Source organism: Bufo bufo, chromosome 7 (assembly GCF_905171765.1).
Source record: "Bufo bufo chromosome 7, aBufBuf1.1, whole genome shotgun sequence".
NCBI lineage: Eukaryota > Metazoa > Chordata > Amphibia > Anura > Bufonidae > Bufo > Bufo bufo.
In genome coordinates this window covers 63,147,877-63,165,050 of record NC_053395.1, presented here as the reverse complement: position 1 = coordinate 63,165,050, position 17,174 = coordinate 63,147,877, and the positions used below count along the sequence as shown (strand labels likewise).

At 42.0% G+C, this 17,174-nt stretch overlaps 1 protein-coding gene across 1 annotated transcript in view; it reads right to left on the bottom strand.

Moving 5' to 3' along the window:
* Positions 1-17,174, bottom strand: part of LOC121008756 — a 124,269-nt gene that overhangs the window by 76,869 nt on the left and 30,226 nt on the right. Inside the window, exon 9 of the mRNA XM_040441452.1 lies at positions 10,308-10,389. Coding sequence (XP_040297386.1) covers positions 10,308-10,389 — 82 coding nt within the window. The remainder of the gene's footprint in view (positions 1-10,307; positions 10,390-17,174) is intronic.

Sequence of the window (17,174 nt, the reverse complement as noted above, 5' to 3'; positions counted from 1 at the left end):
TTGATAACCACATAAGCCACATATTGTGTGCTACTATCCTGGAATGCATAGTTTAGGCAAAAATCAGTTGACAGTGCATATAATAATTTACCGGCTGCACTACTTCCTTTGTTGAGGGAGTTTGTGCCATCTTCCAGTGTCGAGCTATTACCTTTTTTGAAGCATTGAGAATGTGGGCTACAATCCGCCTAGCTTCGTATGGGACTTTGTCTAGACCCAGGCTTAAGATAGCCTATTCCGGCTCTAATGTTGTTTACAGACTCGTCACCTCTTTCAGAATATTTAATATAGCTGCCCAGAAGCTATTGACCGATGGGCATTGCCACCGCACATGGATTGGGGTACCTATGTGTCCACAGCCCTCCAACATAGAGGGGGATAGTTTGGAATGATATGGGATAACCTGTTAGGAGTTAAGTACCATCTGAGTTGTATTTTCATATTCTGTTCAGTATGATTATACACCTAGAGCATTTCATAGTCCAATATAAAGCAGCGCGTCCATGAGGTCAGTGGGAATTCCTTCCCAGTTCAGCCTCCATTTTACATAAATGACTGTTTTCCCCGCTGTTAGTTGAGAGTAGGGGTGAGTACCATACAGATATGCTGAGGCGGTGCGTGGCATCAACTTTAAATAACCCGTACAGTGGGTCATCTCTATCCAACGCTGTCTGTGGGGATTTTTTAGATAGCAAGTGACGAATCTACAAATACTGATAGAAGAGGGAATAGGGAAATGTATATTTGGAGTGTAATGTTTCAAAATCAGCTAGGACTGAGTTGTCGAAGAGGCAGCCCAAGGTGTCAGCGCCACAATCCAACCCATTTGGTGAGAGAAAGTATAGGGATGTGGTATTCAAGGACCGTGAAAGGAAAGACCTAAAAATCCAGATATGTGTGTGCTCTGGACTTATGTAATCTAGTCCAAGCGAAGAAAGTGGCTTGCATGGTATTTAGACGTAGGAGATATTTGTACGGTTTTAACCCATGTGCCGCTAATAGTGCTTTCAGGGACTTCCTTTTAGCAAAGTGTTCCTCTATATGCAACCATTGATGGGTTGCGGCCGAAGACCATCACTCCATTGGCCTGATCCAGCAGATTAGCTATATAGTAATTAATACAAGTCCGGAACTCCAAGCCTCCCAAACGAAGGGGGGGGGGGGGGATATGTAATGCCTTCTTGGTGACTCTGGGGCGGGAACTGTTCCATATGAAACGTGTCATATCCTCTTGCAGTTGCTCAATTAGTTGTTTCGGTATCTTAAGGGGAATGCAGCGAAATTATACAAAACCTTTGACAGAAATTAACATTTAAACTGTGTTTATTTTTGCAATCCAGGATAATTGCACTTTAGAGTACTTAGCGTAATCCTTCTGCAGTTCTGACCTTAGACTTTTGAAATTGGAGGTAACCAACCCATTCATAGAGTGAGTCAGCTCACTCCAGATAAGCCAATGATTTTTCAGCCAGATTAAATTGAAAGTGTACTTATCTGCTTTTCAGGGTGTCCAGAACATTGATAGGTAGCACATTGGTTTTGTTGACATTAAGCTTGTAGCAAGAGAGTGAGGAATACTGAGTGATAATCTTTGAGGCTGCCTCTAAGGATCTTAGGGGGTCTGATAGTGTCAAAATAACATCATCGGCATGAAGCCTGATTATATGGGAACGTTCGCCTACCAATACACCTGAGATTTTCCGCCAGCGGCTCCATAACCATATTATCTTTACATAAGGGGTGATAGTGGGCACCCTTGTCTACTGCTGTTGGTAATTTAAAAAACGCTGTTATAAAAAACCTGAGGCAAAAACCCTTGCAGAGGGGGTGGAGTATAAACCAGATATAGCTTTTAATATGTGCCCTGGAATTCCAATTTTTTCAGCACTTGGTACAGGAACCCCCAGTGAACCCTGTTGAACGCTTTTTCAGCATCTAAGGAGACAAAGACTGTGGGGGCCCTGGACCAATGTGCAATCTGAAGTAAGTTTATCATACGTCTAGTACCATCCCTGCATTGTCTGCCGGGCACCTACCTGGTCAGTGGCGATTAGGGAGGGCAGAAAGTTATTGATTCGGGCAGCTAACAGCTTGGCAAAAAAATTTAAGTCAGCATTAGTAAAGAAATTGCCTAAAGTTTTCCGGAGCAGTAGGGGGTTTCCCTGGGTTGGGCAAGGTGACCACTGTGGCTGAGAGCATGTCAGGGGGTATATTACCAGACGTCATAAAGCCATGTATGGGAGTAACGTAATATGGAAAGTTTTATAATATTCTGCTGGGAAACCATCTGGTCCCGGGGCTTTATTAGCTGGGGTTTGCTTTAATGGTTCTCAATATTTCCTCTTTAGTTATGGGTTGGTTTAAGGTGTTTAAGGCAACGGGAGACAAAGTGGGGAGTGATATTGAGTCTAAAAAGAGGATATGCTAGCTGAGGAGGGCTGGGGGATGGATATGATGATCTGACCTAGATTGTATAAGGAGGAGTAGTAAGATGCGAAAGCGTTGGCTATTTCCTGTGGGTGAGTGACTAGCGAGTTAGCATAACTCAGTCTGTCAATCCTAGCCCACTGCCTGCTTTCGGTTTAACCTATGGTAAAAAATTTGCTTTGAGGCGTCTCATTCCTAGCTCTTGTCGATATGTAGCCTGCATTCCTGTAACTCAGCTAACGAAGAGGCATTTTGAGGTAGTTTATGCTCTTCTCTGCAGCTTGCAGCTCCTGCATTGCCAGATCCCTGCTTCTTTCAGTCGTGTAGCAGACTTTAAAGCAGGGTGTGCACAATGTTTTTTTTGGTTGGGGGCCACATTGCCAGACTGAACCAAAGACAAGGGATGAAAATAAAATTGAAAAGGGTATTAACAACTGAAATATTGTACTTATGGCATATTGTACATACGGTATATACCATTAATGTCTAGTTACAGTTCTAGGACTCCATCTAATGGGAGAATACATTAAAAAATACATGTGAGCAGCCACAAGACATAGACATACATGTCTGTTACCAGATGGTTGGAGGCCGCACAGAATGGTATCAAGGGCGCATGTGGCCCCCAGGCCGCAGGTTGTGCACCCCTGCTTTAAAGGGAATCTGTCACCGGGATTTTGTGTATAGAGCTGAGGACATGGGTTGCTAGATGGCCACTAGCACGTCCGCAATACCCAGTCCCCATAGCTCTGTGTGCTTTTATTGTGTAAAAAAACCCGATGTGATACATATGCAAATTAACCTGAGATGAGTCCTGTCCCTGACTCATTCTCACATACAGGACTCATCTCAGGTTAATTTGCATATGTATCAATCGTTTTTTTACACAATAAAAGCATACCTCTCATATAGCTTTATGTGTGAGCCATATAGTGTCTGTATGTATTCCTGAAGTATCATTTAGGCTCATGAATTCCTGTAATGTAGCAGAGTATCCTTCAACCCTCTTAGGACATTTGAGTAAGTATGGCTTCATTCTCCACTGTGGAGGAGGGGGATAGGATGTTCATCTTCAATCATTATGCTCACAGGCGCGTGATCTGACCACGTAGCGCTCCCAATGTCAGCCGCAACACCCTATGAAGCAGGTTTTTAGAGGACTAATATATAATCAATCCGTGATTGGGACATGTGTACTGAGGAGATAAACATATAATCGCGCTCTCCTCCATGTTGATATCTCAAATATCATGATAAGGCGATTCATGGAGAATAGCCTGTAGATCCACTCGGCGACTACCGTGTGGTGAGATGTAGTCAAGGTCTGAGTTAACTGGGATGTCAAATCTCCACCTATTACAACTTCCCAACAGCTTCTTTTTGCACTTTTTTAATAGTTTCCTGCAGAAGGTCAGCTGACGACATTGGGAGCGTACACTGACACCAATGTATATGGTTTACTATCAATCGTGCAAACTAGGATGACATATCGTCAATAGGAATCGGATGATACACTTATCAAAGAAAACGTGAATGTGGATTTTATACAGATCATAACCCCCGCTTTCTTTCTTTTGACAGCATGGGAGTGGAATATTCTGGGGAACCCCCGGTTATCCGCCTCCAGCAGGTGTAATTCTTGTATAAAGGCCACATCACTTTTAGACTTCAGGATCTCTGTCCACAGCTGCGTACGCCTGTACGGGGAACTCAAACCCCTCACATTAAGCAAATAGACCTTTAACCCCATGACATATAATCATACATTCCCTTTGACAAGCACAACCCCTCCTCATTGTAGTGACAGAGTGGAGCCTGATGTTGTATGTCACTTGGTGCATGACTCCATCATAGGAACACATTTAAGAAATGAAAAGGAACAACTCAAAATGGAAGTTAAAAACAAAAAAGGTGATCTGCAACAAAAAGCCAACATGGCAAGATAGCCCTATCAGGGCTTCTGACCCAGTGGTCAGGAAAAAGATAAGGTGGTGGGCCAAAAAAGAAAACCACCCCTGCCTCGGACCAACACTTTAGATCTGGTCATTTTTTATTTCGCCAGCAAACCTCTGCAACTCACGCATCAGGCAGTGTCCCAGTCTGGGGTAATCTTGTCTGGACGGGCGGTGGCGTCCCCCAACAGCTGTGTTTCTTCGTCAGTAAGGCCCCAATCCAGTAGCTTACGGGATGCCATTTTCGGAGAGTTGAGCACTTGTAGGGACCCGTTGTAGGTGACCAACAACTTCACTGGAAAACCCCACCGATACTTTACTTGATGTTCCCTCAGTATTTTGGTGATGGGAGCAAATTCCTTTCTTTTGGCCAATGTTGCTGCCGAGAGGTCTGAGTAGATAGAGATGCCCTTGAAGAGATCAGATGGCGTGGGGTCTTGTCCCAAAGTTTTCAGGAATGACTCCTTAATCGTGAAGAAATTAATCCTTGCAATGACGGTTTCTAGTCACACTGACAGGTCCATCAGCCAGGGCTTGTCTGGTCTGCATGGCATCCCTCCCAGTACAGCCCTTCAGGTGAACTCCTGACAGAAGGAATCTGCAAATGTCCCCATATAAAAATGGAGGCATGTGGCAGTACGTTAAAGGCCCTGAGCATTCTATGGGTGCCATATTAATGATCCACAACACATGGATTTGTAATATGCCCATGCATGTGTGCGCCTGTATTCCACAGTGGGGACTGGAAGTGCAGTGAAGACAGCCAGGACCAACCAAGGCCAGAACTGATCAAGTCAAGCAGGTAAGTGTAGTTCTCTTTACAGGTCCTGCAGGGTAGGGGCAGAATTTTAAAAAGTAAATTGTGGACAACCCCTTTAAGGTCTACAGAAGTGTGCATTATGCTGTTTTGGGGGTACTATCTCTCCTTGGAGAGAGAGCATCCTAATCAGTGTGAGGAGACGTATAGGCCATACATGCTCCTCTGGAATTCTGGGAGTAAATGCAAATGAGCTCTTACCAAGCTCCTCCTCTAATGCCACCAAATGTAACACAACTATCCTATAAGTCAATGTTCCACCCTTTAAATAGGCCTTACCCCGAAACAGCTGCCTGCAGATGAGTTGCTGGATTATTTAATATCAGAGTCATGTCTCAAGGCCTATATAAAGGGTCGAACACTGACTTATAGGATAGCTGCCTTACGTCTGGTGGCATCAGAGGCAGAGATTGTTCGGAGCTCATTTGGATCCCTTTTATGCTGTTTTGTAGCAGTTGGGGACAGCACTGTATAATGCACACTGCAGCTGCTGAAGAACCTCTTTTTTTTTAAAGAGAGGGCACATGTTAGATAATCAATAGAACTTCCTGTAAAATTGACCTGTGAGTGCAGAGTCACTGTAGCACCACTGTAAATTGTCATGTGTTCACATCAGAATGTGATATTTTATACAATTATTATTTACCGACATGGCAATGGATAATAGTAGTATAGTAGTACTAATTGTATTCTTGATAAAAAAAATATTAATGAAAATATCTTCCAAACTTCTCTAGACAGAAAATATTTTAAGAGGCTCCCAATGTGTGTGAGACTTAACACGAATCAATTGCTGATGCAAACCTCCCACATATCACTGCTGATTCACAGATTATCCATGGAACATTTGTGGTGGGAACTATAAAGCAATATAAACATTATGCAACTAGAAAAGTTCCTATCTTGCAGCACAATCTCCCAATGAATGTAAGTCTTTAGTGGCTTGTTTGCAAAAGCTATAAAAATTTAAAAAAATAAATAAATAAATTGAAAAATAATGCAAGCGTCTATGATTTACATTTATAGCTTGTGGGATTATTCAAGTCAAAAAGCTGTGTACGTGTTTAAGACCAGGTAAGTGTAGCTATAATACCACATCAAGTCACATTTCTTTAGAAATCAGATGGTTTGGGTTCCAAAACGGGACAAACATTACCACTAGTGTAATAATATTTTATAATAAGAAGCCACACAAGCCACAGCAGTGTCAACAATTTCTCATAGAGAAATTAAACAGTTTACAATTCTATGAACAGGACTGCTCTGCCAAAAAGAGTTCCAAGCAGACATTACTTTTCCAAAAATGCTGTACCAGCCATGCACACGTATGTTGAGCAAAATTTGGGCCAGTCCTTGGGCCTCTCGGTGTCTGGTATAGTTCACGCCAGCGCTAACGTATGGAGTTGTAACTATGGTTAAGGACAATATATGTCCAGACCAGGCACACCAGCATCTTGGCCAGGTGATGACAATGCCACCTCCCAGTTGTAATGCTGGGATTTCTGCGCCAACGTCCCTTCTCATCCTCCACCTTGTCCTTACCTTCTAGGCACAGTTCACAGTGGTCCTCCTGCACATCACCTATGCAAAGCTAGGCGTTGTCATGCGGTTCTGAACCTGGTCAGCCTTGGTGAACTGAGCCACACCGGGGAAGAACTGCTCCACATCACCAATAAAGAAATCTCCTCGCCAAATGGACATAGGAACGCTGCGCTGCATCAGGGAGGGCTGACCCATGTGCCCTGCATGGCGCACGTCTTCAATCTGATTGTCAAATGGTTCCTCAAGTATTCCACTGAACTGCAAGAGCTGTAAAAAATGTCCAGGAAACTGTGCATGCACTTCAGCCACTCTTGACTTCAATGGGTCCACATTTTACAGACAAGTGTAGCAAATGTAATATCTTTTTGCGAAATGGGCATACAGATGCGGAAAGTACAGATCATCAGTTTGCTTTCTGCATCCATATGTCCGTTCTGCAAAAAGATAGACTATGGTGGTCATTTATAATCCTGAAATACGCCTATATAAGGTGTATTTCAGTGACGGATTGTGGCGCAACGCAAGTTTTAATAAACTAACCCCTATGTCTGTAAAATACGGACCGTGGACTCAATAAATACAATGGGTCTGCAAATAAAACGTGGACAACACATTTGTTTTTGCGGATCTGCGATTTTCAGACTGCAAAACGTATATGTTTGTGTGCATGACACTTTGAAGGGAGCATAAAGCAGCTAAATGCAGTGCATCTTGCTATCCCTGGGTCATCGCTTCAAGCTCTGAGACCTTAGGGTTTATCAATCAATCCGTCCCCATTGACTTGCATTGTGGGTCATGATGGATCCGTTTTGCTCCGCCTCCCAGGACGGAAAGCAAACCGCAGCATTGCTCTCCATTATGAGAACGGAAGGGAATGCATTTTGGAGCATTCCGTTCTGTTCAGTTATGTTTTGTCCCCATTGACAATGAATGGGGACAAAACGGAAGCATTTTTTTTCCGGTATCTCAATACCGGAAAATATTAAAGTAGCCTAAGTCCCTCTGCGAAGCACCACAGTTATGTAGAGGCACAGGTCTCTACATATGTTTAGCACTTCCTCCAGCAAGCATAGGTAACAGGGAATGTGTCATCAGAAAATCACCTATTGTTTACATAAGAATTTTTAAATAATTTTTAATGATGTTATTTTCAATTTTCCATGTCAGCATCTATATTAAAACAAAAATCATAAAATCCTGCAGTTTTCACACTGACCACTAAGTCTAATAACATGCGCCACTTCTTGGTCTGTAGAGATTACTTTACAGCAGTTATATATTATTCTAATCCTGCCTGTAATGATATCACCTCTGTGTATGGATAAGACAGGATCCATCATTCACAATAGGTGATGTCACAGCTTCTCTATTCTTTCCTTGTACAATGACCTCTGCACAGGTCACAGAGCATGCCTAGAAAACTCTCCTATTGAAGTCAATGAGGTCTCCTCCTTACCATTGTGTCTATGGCCCATAAAGTCATTTTTTAATGCTTTGGAAGTGCTGTTAAGAATGGCTCAGGCAAGATGGCCGCCCCATGATCAAGTTCAGAAATTAAAAAAATTGGTAATCAGAAAAAAAAGATGTGTGTTACTATCTGGTTTAAACTGGCAGATACAATTTTTGTTGACACATTTCCTTTAAAGAGAACCTGTCACCATGATTTTGCGCATAGAGCTGGGGACATGGGCTGCTAGATGGCCACTAGCTCATCTGCAATACCCAGGTCCCATAGCTCTCTGCGCAGAGCTGGAGCGCCGAAATCTCGCGATGCGCAGTGTCGGCATCATGTTCATTCCCTGTGCTGGCATCAGCACAGGGAACGAACTACGCATGCGCTAGCTCGCGCATCGCGAGATTTCGGCGCTCCAGCTCTGTGACGTCAGCCGGCAAGGAGGAGATTCGGAGGACGCGGGGCGGTGCTGGGCTCCTTTCCGCTTGACTCATCTCCGGCTACAGGACTCATATCAGGTAATTTGCATATCACTCAAAACATTTTTTTAACACAATAAAAGCGCAGAGAGCTATGGGACCTGGGTACTGCAGATGAGCTAGTGGCCATCTAGCAGCCCATGTCCCCAGCTCTATGCGCAAAATCATGGTGACAGGTTTCCTTTAAGACTTTTTCCATGTCAAAAACTGGCGTGGAAAATGATAAATGAGCTGGGCCTGCCGGCCTGCCCGTTTCCCCGCTCACACCACATCCTCTTCTCTTGCCACTTCAGAAAAGTGTCGTGAGTGGGGAAAAGTTGCAAATTTTGTTGCACGCCATTTTAAATACGCAACGATTGAGGTGTATAGCTGTTAATAAATATCTCCCTATATAAATTACACCATCATTTACTTTTAGTCCTGCACAATGCCAAAAAACCATACCATTTCTCCTGCATAAAACAAGGCCTCAGACAGCACATAAAAAAGCTATGACTGCTGAAATGTAGATAGGCAAAAATGAAAACATATTGCTGGTTATTAAAGCGGTATTCCCATCAGGGACACCATCAATGCCAGATAGGTGCAGGTCACACCTCCAATCTCCAGAACGGGGGCCTCTGAAGTGAAGGGAGAGCACACTGTGCATGGGTGGCCACCCTCCTTTCATCACTATGGGAGTTCTGAAAATAGCCAAGCACTGGCTTGGTATTTCTGGCAGTCCCATAGCGGTGAATGAAGAGCAAGCACATGCACTGTGTGCTCTTACTCACTTTTGAGGCCCCTGTTCTGGAGATTGGAGGTGTGACCTGCACCTATCTGACATTGATGGCATATCCTAGTGATATACCATCAATGTCCTAGATGGGAAATATGGCTTCCCTTTTTCTGTACAGAGCTGACATGCTCTAGTAGCACCCTTTGGATTTTCTGTCTTTTCCGTCAGACCAAGAGCAGACGGACTTCTTATCTCTGCTCTCTGACCTTATAAACACTCATTATAGCTCAGTTCTTATCTTACTGATAAGAATGTGGCTTCAATAAGTGTTTATAACCTCTTAGTAGTTTACAGATAAGGTTTATTAGATGACCAGCACAAAGTAAAAGTGAAAGTACCAGTCACACAGCTAGAAAAACAGGTAACCCTTTGTAACAGAATGGCTCAATATTTTTAATAAAGGCCAATTAAAAAAATATTTGTAGCTAAAAATGAGTAACATGCAATCATAAACAAAAATTGCCTCTGAAGGCCTGGTCATTAAGGGGTTAAATGGCTTTAGTGTTCACTATTTTTATGTGCCAAGAAATGCATTTTGTATGACCAGCAAAATGACAACTGCTCTGGGCGTACATGCCTCTTGGAAAATTAGCTGTCAGTTTGTGAGTCTAATCAGCCACCATCCACATCATGTAATTGGAATATTTTTGCCATAGCAGCATTAACCGCAATAATTTCCATAATACTGCACACATGGAAAAAAATATAGGCCTTACCTGATAGAAAAATCTGTATATGTCATATATAACAATATTTTCAATTAGCGATGATCGGATCGATTCTATAGAATCAGAACCCGAATTTACAGAAATTCACTTATCTCTGCTGTCTGTTCATCCATCACTAGAAAGATGCTTACCCCTGTGATGAAGGTGCTGGGGCTCGGAATATAGGGTTGCAGGGCTGGTACACTGTGCGTTGCTTTCACAATTAGTTCCTCACTAGATGACAAAATAATAAGCATTGATGAGATGAATAATATATTACATTATAATACATTTATTATATAACATCTTCACATCATGGAAAAATAAAACGGCGAATAAAAACCAAGTCAGTTATTTACATGAAATGTAAAGAATTTATCTTTGTATTATTTATTTTGGCATCTAAAATTCAAAAATAAAATATGAAGAAACTATCTAGCGTTTTGTGTCTAAAGGTCTGATGCAGATGTCTTTGTCTCCATAGTTACAGACTACAAACTCTGTGTCTAGTCTGATCCTGCAGCTACTTCTTATTTTTTAATTTTTCAAACCTGCAAAACTGGTGACAGGACTAGGTAGGAGCTGCGGAGAGCAGGACAAACATACTTGTGTGGACATATTTTCTTATTAGGAGTAGTGTGAATATGAATGTTTATTCTGCTGTTACTGCTAGTACCCAGTAAGCAGCGCTTCACTGAAGTGCTCTCTGTATTGAGCTGTTTCACAAACCCTCTCCTCTGTTTGTGTGACAGCTGTAGCATCCAACCAGAAGACCACAACAGCTGTTGTTCAGAGCAGAGGGCAGGGTCTATGAAGATACTCAAGACAGAGAGCAGAGGACACGTCACAGTGAAGCTCTGCCTTCAGTGCACTTGCAGGAATAGTGCCAAGCAGAATAAAAGGTTATATTCACCCTAGTCCTGATAATAAACATTCTGCAAAATGAATATTTGTCCTGCTTTCCCCGCTCCTACCTAGTGCTGTTGTAATGACCCAGAGCGGCATTACCACTTCTGCACCCTGCTACTGTCTTTATTGGTTAACCTCGGATCCAGTGTTTCCAGGTAGGAGTGCCATGACACGTGCACCAATATTAAGGGAAATTTAGGCCAACCTACACCACTCTGGCATTCCTACACCTGGGTACCATCTACTACTACACTAAAAGAGGCCCTGTGCCCTTGTTGCTTCAGAGCAACTGGCGTCACAAAAAACATTTGCTTTAAGGGACCCATGACCGTTGTCGTGCGTCACAATGGCAACAGGTTTGCATTGTATAAACTACTGACAGACTCCCTTTTATCAAGCTTTCCACAACCTGTTGCAATATGGCTGTGGATACTGGCATCTTTTAGCCACAAGATGTGTCATGGATGTTGTAACTAACCTGAGTATTGGTTGTTGGTGCAAGCTGAAAAGCTGTGTCAGACCTAGGGCAAGCTTGGGTGGAGGGAGTGTAAATGTGGTCATTTGTCAGCCATTATTTTATTGCACGGTGCCTGTGCTTTCCCAATCTGTATGTCCATTCCGCAAAGGATAGAACATGTCCTATAATTGGCCTATTTATGGACCCACTAAAGTCAATGGGTCCGCAAAGAAAAAAAAAAAAACGGATGCAACATGGACGTCATCCGTATTTTGCGGACCACAAAATACCGGTACATACAGTCATGTGAATGTATCCTACAAGCCTTTTTACCCTATACAGATCTGAAACACTCATCTCTGTGGCGTTTAAACCTTACCGCACACTAAGTGCCTAGTCTTTTTTTCACTTTGCTTATGCTGACATTGTCACCTTTGCACATGACGCGTGTTTCGGATTTCAGCGGTCCTGTTCTATAAACTTGAGTGGCCATTGCTTCACATCTGAGCTATTTTGTTCTCCTAGGCACGTGTACTTCAGAATAACAACACTTGATATTGCCAGCTGACAGATTACCTAATAGAACAGTAGTTGGAAGTTTTTTTCTCATACTGAGTCCCAAGTCTCCTGCATAGACAAGGAGCAAAAGGCAAACTTTCCAATTGCCTGCACTCCCCACAAGAGGGCGCTTATTGCATACTGTCTATACATTGAAATTAAAGAGGACCTCTCACCTCTCCTGACACGTCTGTTTAGTAACAACTTGCATTCTCTATGTAATGCATCCTTTCATATAACTGTGTAGTTCCATTCCTCTGTTATTCCTACTAGTTGTTTATGAATGAATTGCCAGGCGTCTACAGTAAAGGTTTAACTGAGTTTTACCAGTTGGGGAAGGGGGGAGGGAGGCGTCCCTGCACAATCTGACCCTGGCAGCCCTGACTGGATAGTTGTAGACTCTGCAGTGGCACACCCCACAACTTACAGACTGCTGACAGTAAATTCATAAACTTCTAGCAGGAATAATAGAGGAATGGCACAGCAGTTACATGAAAATATTCTACTGTTGTTATTAAATGGAGAATGAAAGTAGTTACTAAAACAGAGAGGAGAGGTCACCGCTGCTGGATTGTAGGGTGGTCGTAACCATGGAAACGAGCAGTGTATAATGTAATGGGAAAATGAATCAAGCCAGAAAAGGAAGCAATATGGACACTCACAATACATTAGTAAGTGCCTTGTATTAACTTTCTCTACATGATAAATGCCATTTGCTGAAGTGAGAAAATCTCTTTAAGTTAAAAAAAGGAATTTTCATTAAGATATATATCGACTAATGGCACATATAGGTAGAACATTATGGATTGTATAAAAATAAAAAAATGATTGGATTAAAAAAAGTCACAAATTACAGCACACACCATGTTGCCACTTTTTAAGCTTCTCGCCACTTTTCTGAAGTGGCTAAAAAAAGGGTGGAGATTAGCATGACGGGTGGGGCTTAGCACGGAAATATGTCTGAAAAACACCAAAATCTACAGGATACTGATTTTCTTAGGCTACTTTCACACTAGCGTTTTAGTTTTCCGATATTGAGATCCATCATAGGGGTTCAATACCGGAAAAAATTATCAATGGGGACAAAACTGAACTGAACAGAACGAAATGCTCCAAAAAGCATTCCGTTCCGTTCCGTTTAGTTGCGTTCCCATACCGGAGAGCAAACCGCAACATGTTGTAGTTTGCTTTCCGTCCTGGGATGCGGAGCAAGACGGATCCAGCATGACCCCCAGTGCAAGTCAATGGGGACGGATCAGTTTTCTATGACACAATAGAAAACAGATCCGTCCCCCATTGATTTTCAATGGAGTTCATGAAGATGGCAATGTTAAAGATAATAAAACCGGATCAGTTCATAGCCGATGCAGATGGTTGTATTATCAGTAACGGAAGCATTTTTGCTGAACCCTGCCGGATCCAGTAAAAACGCTAGTGTGAAAGTAGCCTTAAAAGAAGCCAGAAAGATAAAAAACACCTCCTAATGAACAAAATGCCAAATGTCCTGCATTTCATATTTCCCATAGACCTTTGCTTAACAAATGTTTTTACCACAAATACACACCACAAAATGCCAGTGCAAAAAAAAAAAAAACTCAACACAAAAGTGCTGAAAAGCACCAGCACAAACCAGGGGCGTAGCTAAATCCTCATGGGCCCTGGTACAAGAGTTCAGCTTTGGCCCCCCTTCCCTCAGTGCTTTGTGGCCAGGGAAGCACATCCCCTTTTGTGCTGCCTGAGGCAAAAATTGAAATGGCATCTCCTCCATGCCAAATTCTTGAACTAACTCCTTCCCTCCAGCCAGAGGTGTAACTTGACCAGCATGCACTTTCTATAATACTGGTGTCTTCTTCTTTGGGCCCCCTTAAGCTCCTGGGCCCAGTAGCGACTGCTACCTCTGCACCCCCTATAGCTACGCCACTGGCACAAACCTATGTGTGAATCCCACCCTTATGAGGATGTTCACATCTCATTTTTGCTGTACGTCAAGCGCCTAAGTGCATACATACAGTAAAAAAAAGTACACAAACATGAAATTTTGTGGTTATCCATCCTTTTTTTTAACATACACGTTTGATGGATGTGCATATGTTTCAATATGTCGGCTTCCATTATTTTAAACAAAAAACAAACGTTTTTGTGGAACATTTCTTTTTTTAAATAAAGATTTGAAACTTTTAAGGCATCACCTGAAAAAATTGTCACCTGCAACGTAAAACAAAAAAACATACTTTTTTTTTTTGCGGACAGAAAGGCTACGTTATTCTATCCATCAAAAAAAATTCAAAAAAATCATGCGGAAACGTAAACAAGGACAAACTGAGTCAAAAGTATGCACTTTTGAACTACATTTGCCAAAATACAGTCTATGGGTAGGTCAAGCCATATGTTGTTTCTATAAGTTTTTTTCTGTTTACCAACGTATCTGCTCGATGTGCAGCAAAAACGAGATGTGAACAGCCCCTAAGGCAAGTGCTTGTTCTACTTTTCTCAGGCAGGAGACAGGTCCTGTTTTACTTCTCTTTATGGATCTGCTCCTGGTTTTGGCTGAAAAATCATAAAGGAAAAAACTGCTCCAAACCTCACCAAAGTGTTTTGTTTTTTTTGTTTTGTTTTTTTCACAACAAATATCCACATTAATTTTACACTGCTTACAACAGGTCAACCAATTCTAAAACAAAGTGATTGACACAATATTAAACTAAATCAGATTTTTTTTTTTATTGAATTCAGAAAACATTCTGTAATGTACTACTGAGCTGTTTTTCATAGGCAGTTATGTTACAGCACGGTTTTACAAATAACTTTCAGGTTTTCTTATCTTCTTCCCTTCCAGAAGACATTCATTACATCATTAACTTCATGAATTCGTATTTCTCCTGGTAACATCCCGTGTATGATGTATGTATTAGAGCACTACTTCTATTTGCTCTCAGCAGTTCCATATACCCAGGTTGCAGTTCTTTCCAAGGTCTGGATCCAGAGCAGTGCTCAGTGTAGGAAGCTCAGAAGGAGCTCTTTCTTCTTCAGCAAGACTTGTAGCATGAGGGTCTGGCATTCTTCTCACTCAGAAACTATTGCCTTTTCCCCCTCTTCAGCGAGTACCTACAGTAGTTGTCACATTTTCTTGTCCCATATCCTCCACTTTATCACCATGACGATCATCCTTTCTTCAGGACACTGTCGTCGTTATATATACACCATCGTAGATAAAGGCTAGCATGGTAAAGAGCTGCCTGGTAAAGTGACCAGACTCTTCCTCCAGGACAGGAACTCTATATTCTTGATTGCTCATAGGTACCTGACATTGTTCTCCTCCTTGAAGGTAGTAATTGGTTCAGCCTTGTGTATGGAATATTGTTTGCCGACAAATGGAGATGACATTTTCTTCAGACTGGAGGGTGACAATGATGATGATTTTTTCTTGATCTAAAGAGCCTTTCAAGAATAGCTTGCATCCTCCTGTCCATGCTGGCCACATCCATGAGAACTTCCATAAGTTCCCTCTTCTTCCTCTGATGGTTTTCTTGGTGCCTCTTCACTTTCTCCCTGTATTCCTGGTTATTGATGAGTCCATTCAGCTTCATGAGAATGTACTCTGCTGAAATATCACTGACTGTCTTCAGGACGTACCTTTCCAGCCAGAGCATTTTCTTCGCTTAAAGTAAAGCAGTCACTTTTGAGATCAAAGCAACAAAATCACCTGCTGAGCAGAAATGACTGAAGATCCTCAGTGACGGAGAACCTAGTGAGCTCACAGCGGTGACATCACAATACTTTGTAGTTGGTTACCATGGAGCCAAACTGAGAAAGAGGCTGTAACCTGGTATATGTGGTCATCTGCCTGTAACCAATGGTATATCTCAGCATGAATATAGCAATGGCTTACAGTTGGTTACCATGGCAACCAGACAGATAAGGAACATATAATCTAGTATACATGGTAATCTACCAGTACTCCAACAATGTATATACTACTATAATTCATCCGTTTCCAGACAGTCTTTCATGTGTTGATTGATTTCTTAATATCTCTTTATAGCACTTGGACATTTTACTGACAGCAGCACTTCTGCTCCTTTGCTTCAGGGATAGGTGGACGTCTCAGTACCTGGACTCCCACAGATACCACCATGAATGTAGAGGAGGCCGCACATTTGTGGCTTTGTCTATTCACTTCTATGGGAGTTCTGAAAATATCCCTGGCTATGATGAACATGGCGAGTATTGAATGGCAAGAGCAGCATATGTGCAGCCACCTCACCTACACACACCATACAGCCACCCTATACAAACACTATATACACTACACTTACCCTATACACATCATAAAGACTACGCTTACCCTATATACACACTATGTAAACTATACTTACTCATTATACAAACTATATAGACTACACTTACCCTATATATACACACACACAAATGGAAACCAAATGGAAACCAAATGGAAAACGGACCGGAAAAATGGAACGGAAGCGGAACGGAAACACTACTGAAACAAAAAAAAGGGAAAAACGGATCAGCCTTAGGGCTCATGCACACGACCGTATGGCTTTCAGTATTATACGGTTCATTTTTAACGGATCCGTTGTTCCATTTTTTGTTTCCGTTTCCGATCCGCAAAAAAATCTCTGTATGGTTTCCATATCCGATCTGTTGTTTGCGGATCGCAAACCGAAACACAACATTTTTAATAATTAATGTAATGTATAGTAATGTGTTTTAACCCCTTCCTGCATTATCACATACATGTACGTGAGCGAATGTGAACGTGATGGAATCGGACGGGTGGGTTATACAGAGGGAGGGGGCTCTCTCTGACTCCATCGCCCCCCCCCACCACCACCCTGAATGTATTGTACTGAATTTAAACAGGGATCAAACCCTGAAAAGATGAAGTCCCACAGTGGGACAAATATAAAAAGTAAAATAAAGTGAAAAAAAAATCTTTTTTTATAATAAAACAATTAAAGTTTCAAGGAAATAAAAAGCGTCCTTTTTCCAAAATAAAGTAAAAACAAAATTGCAAAAAGTAGTGAAAAAAAGAAAAGTAGACATATTACCTATCGCCACGTCCGTATAGACCGAC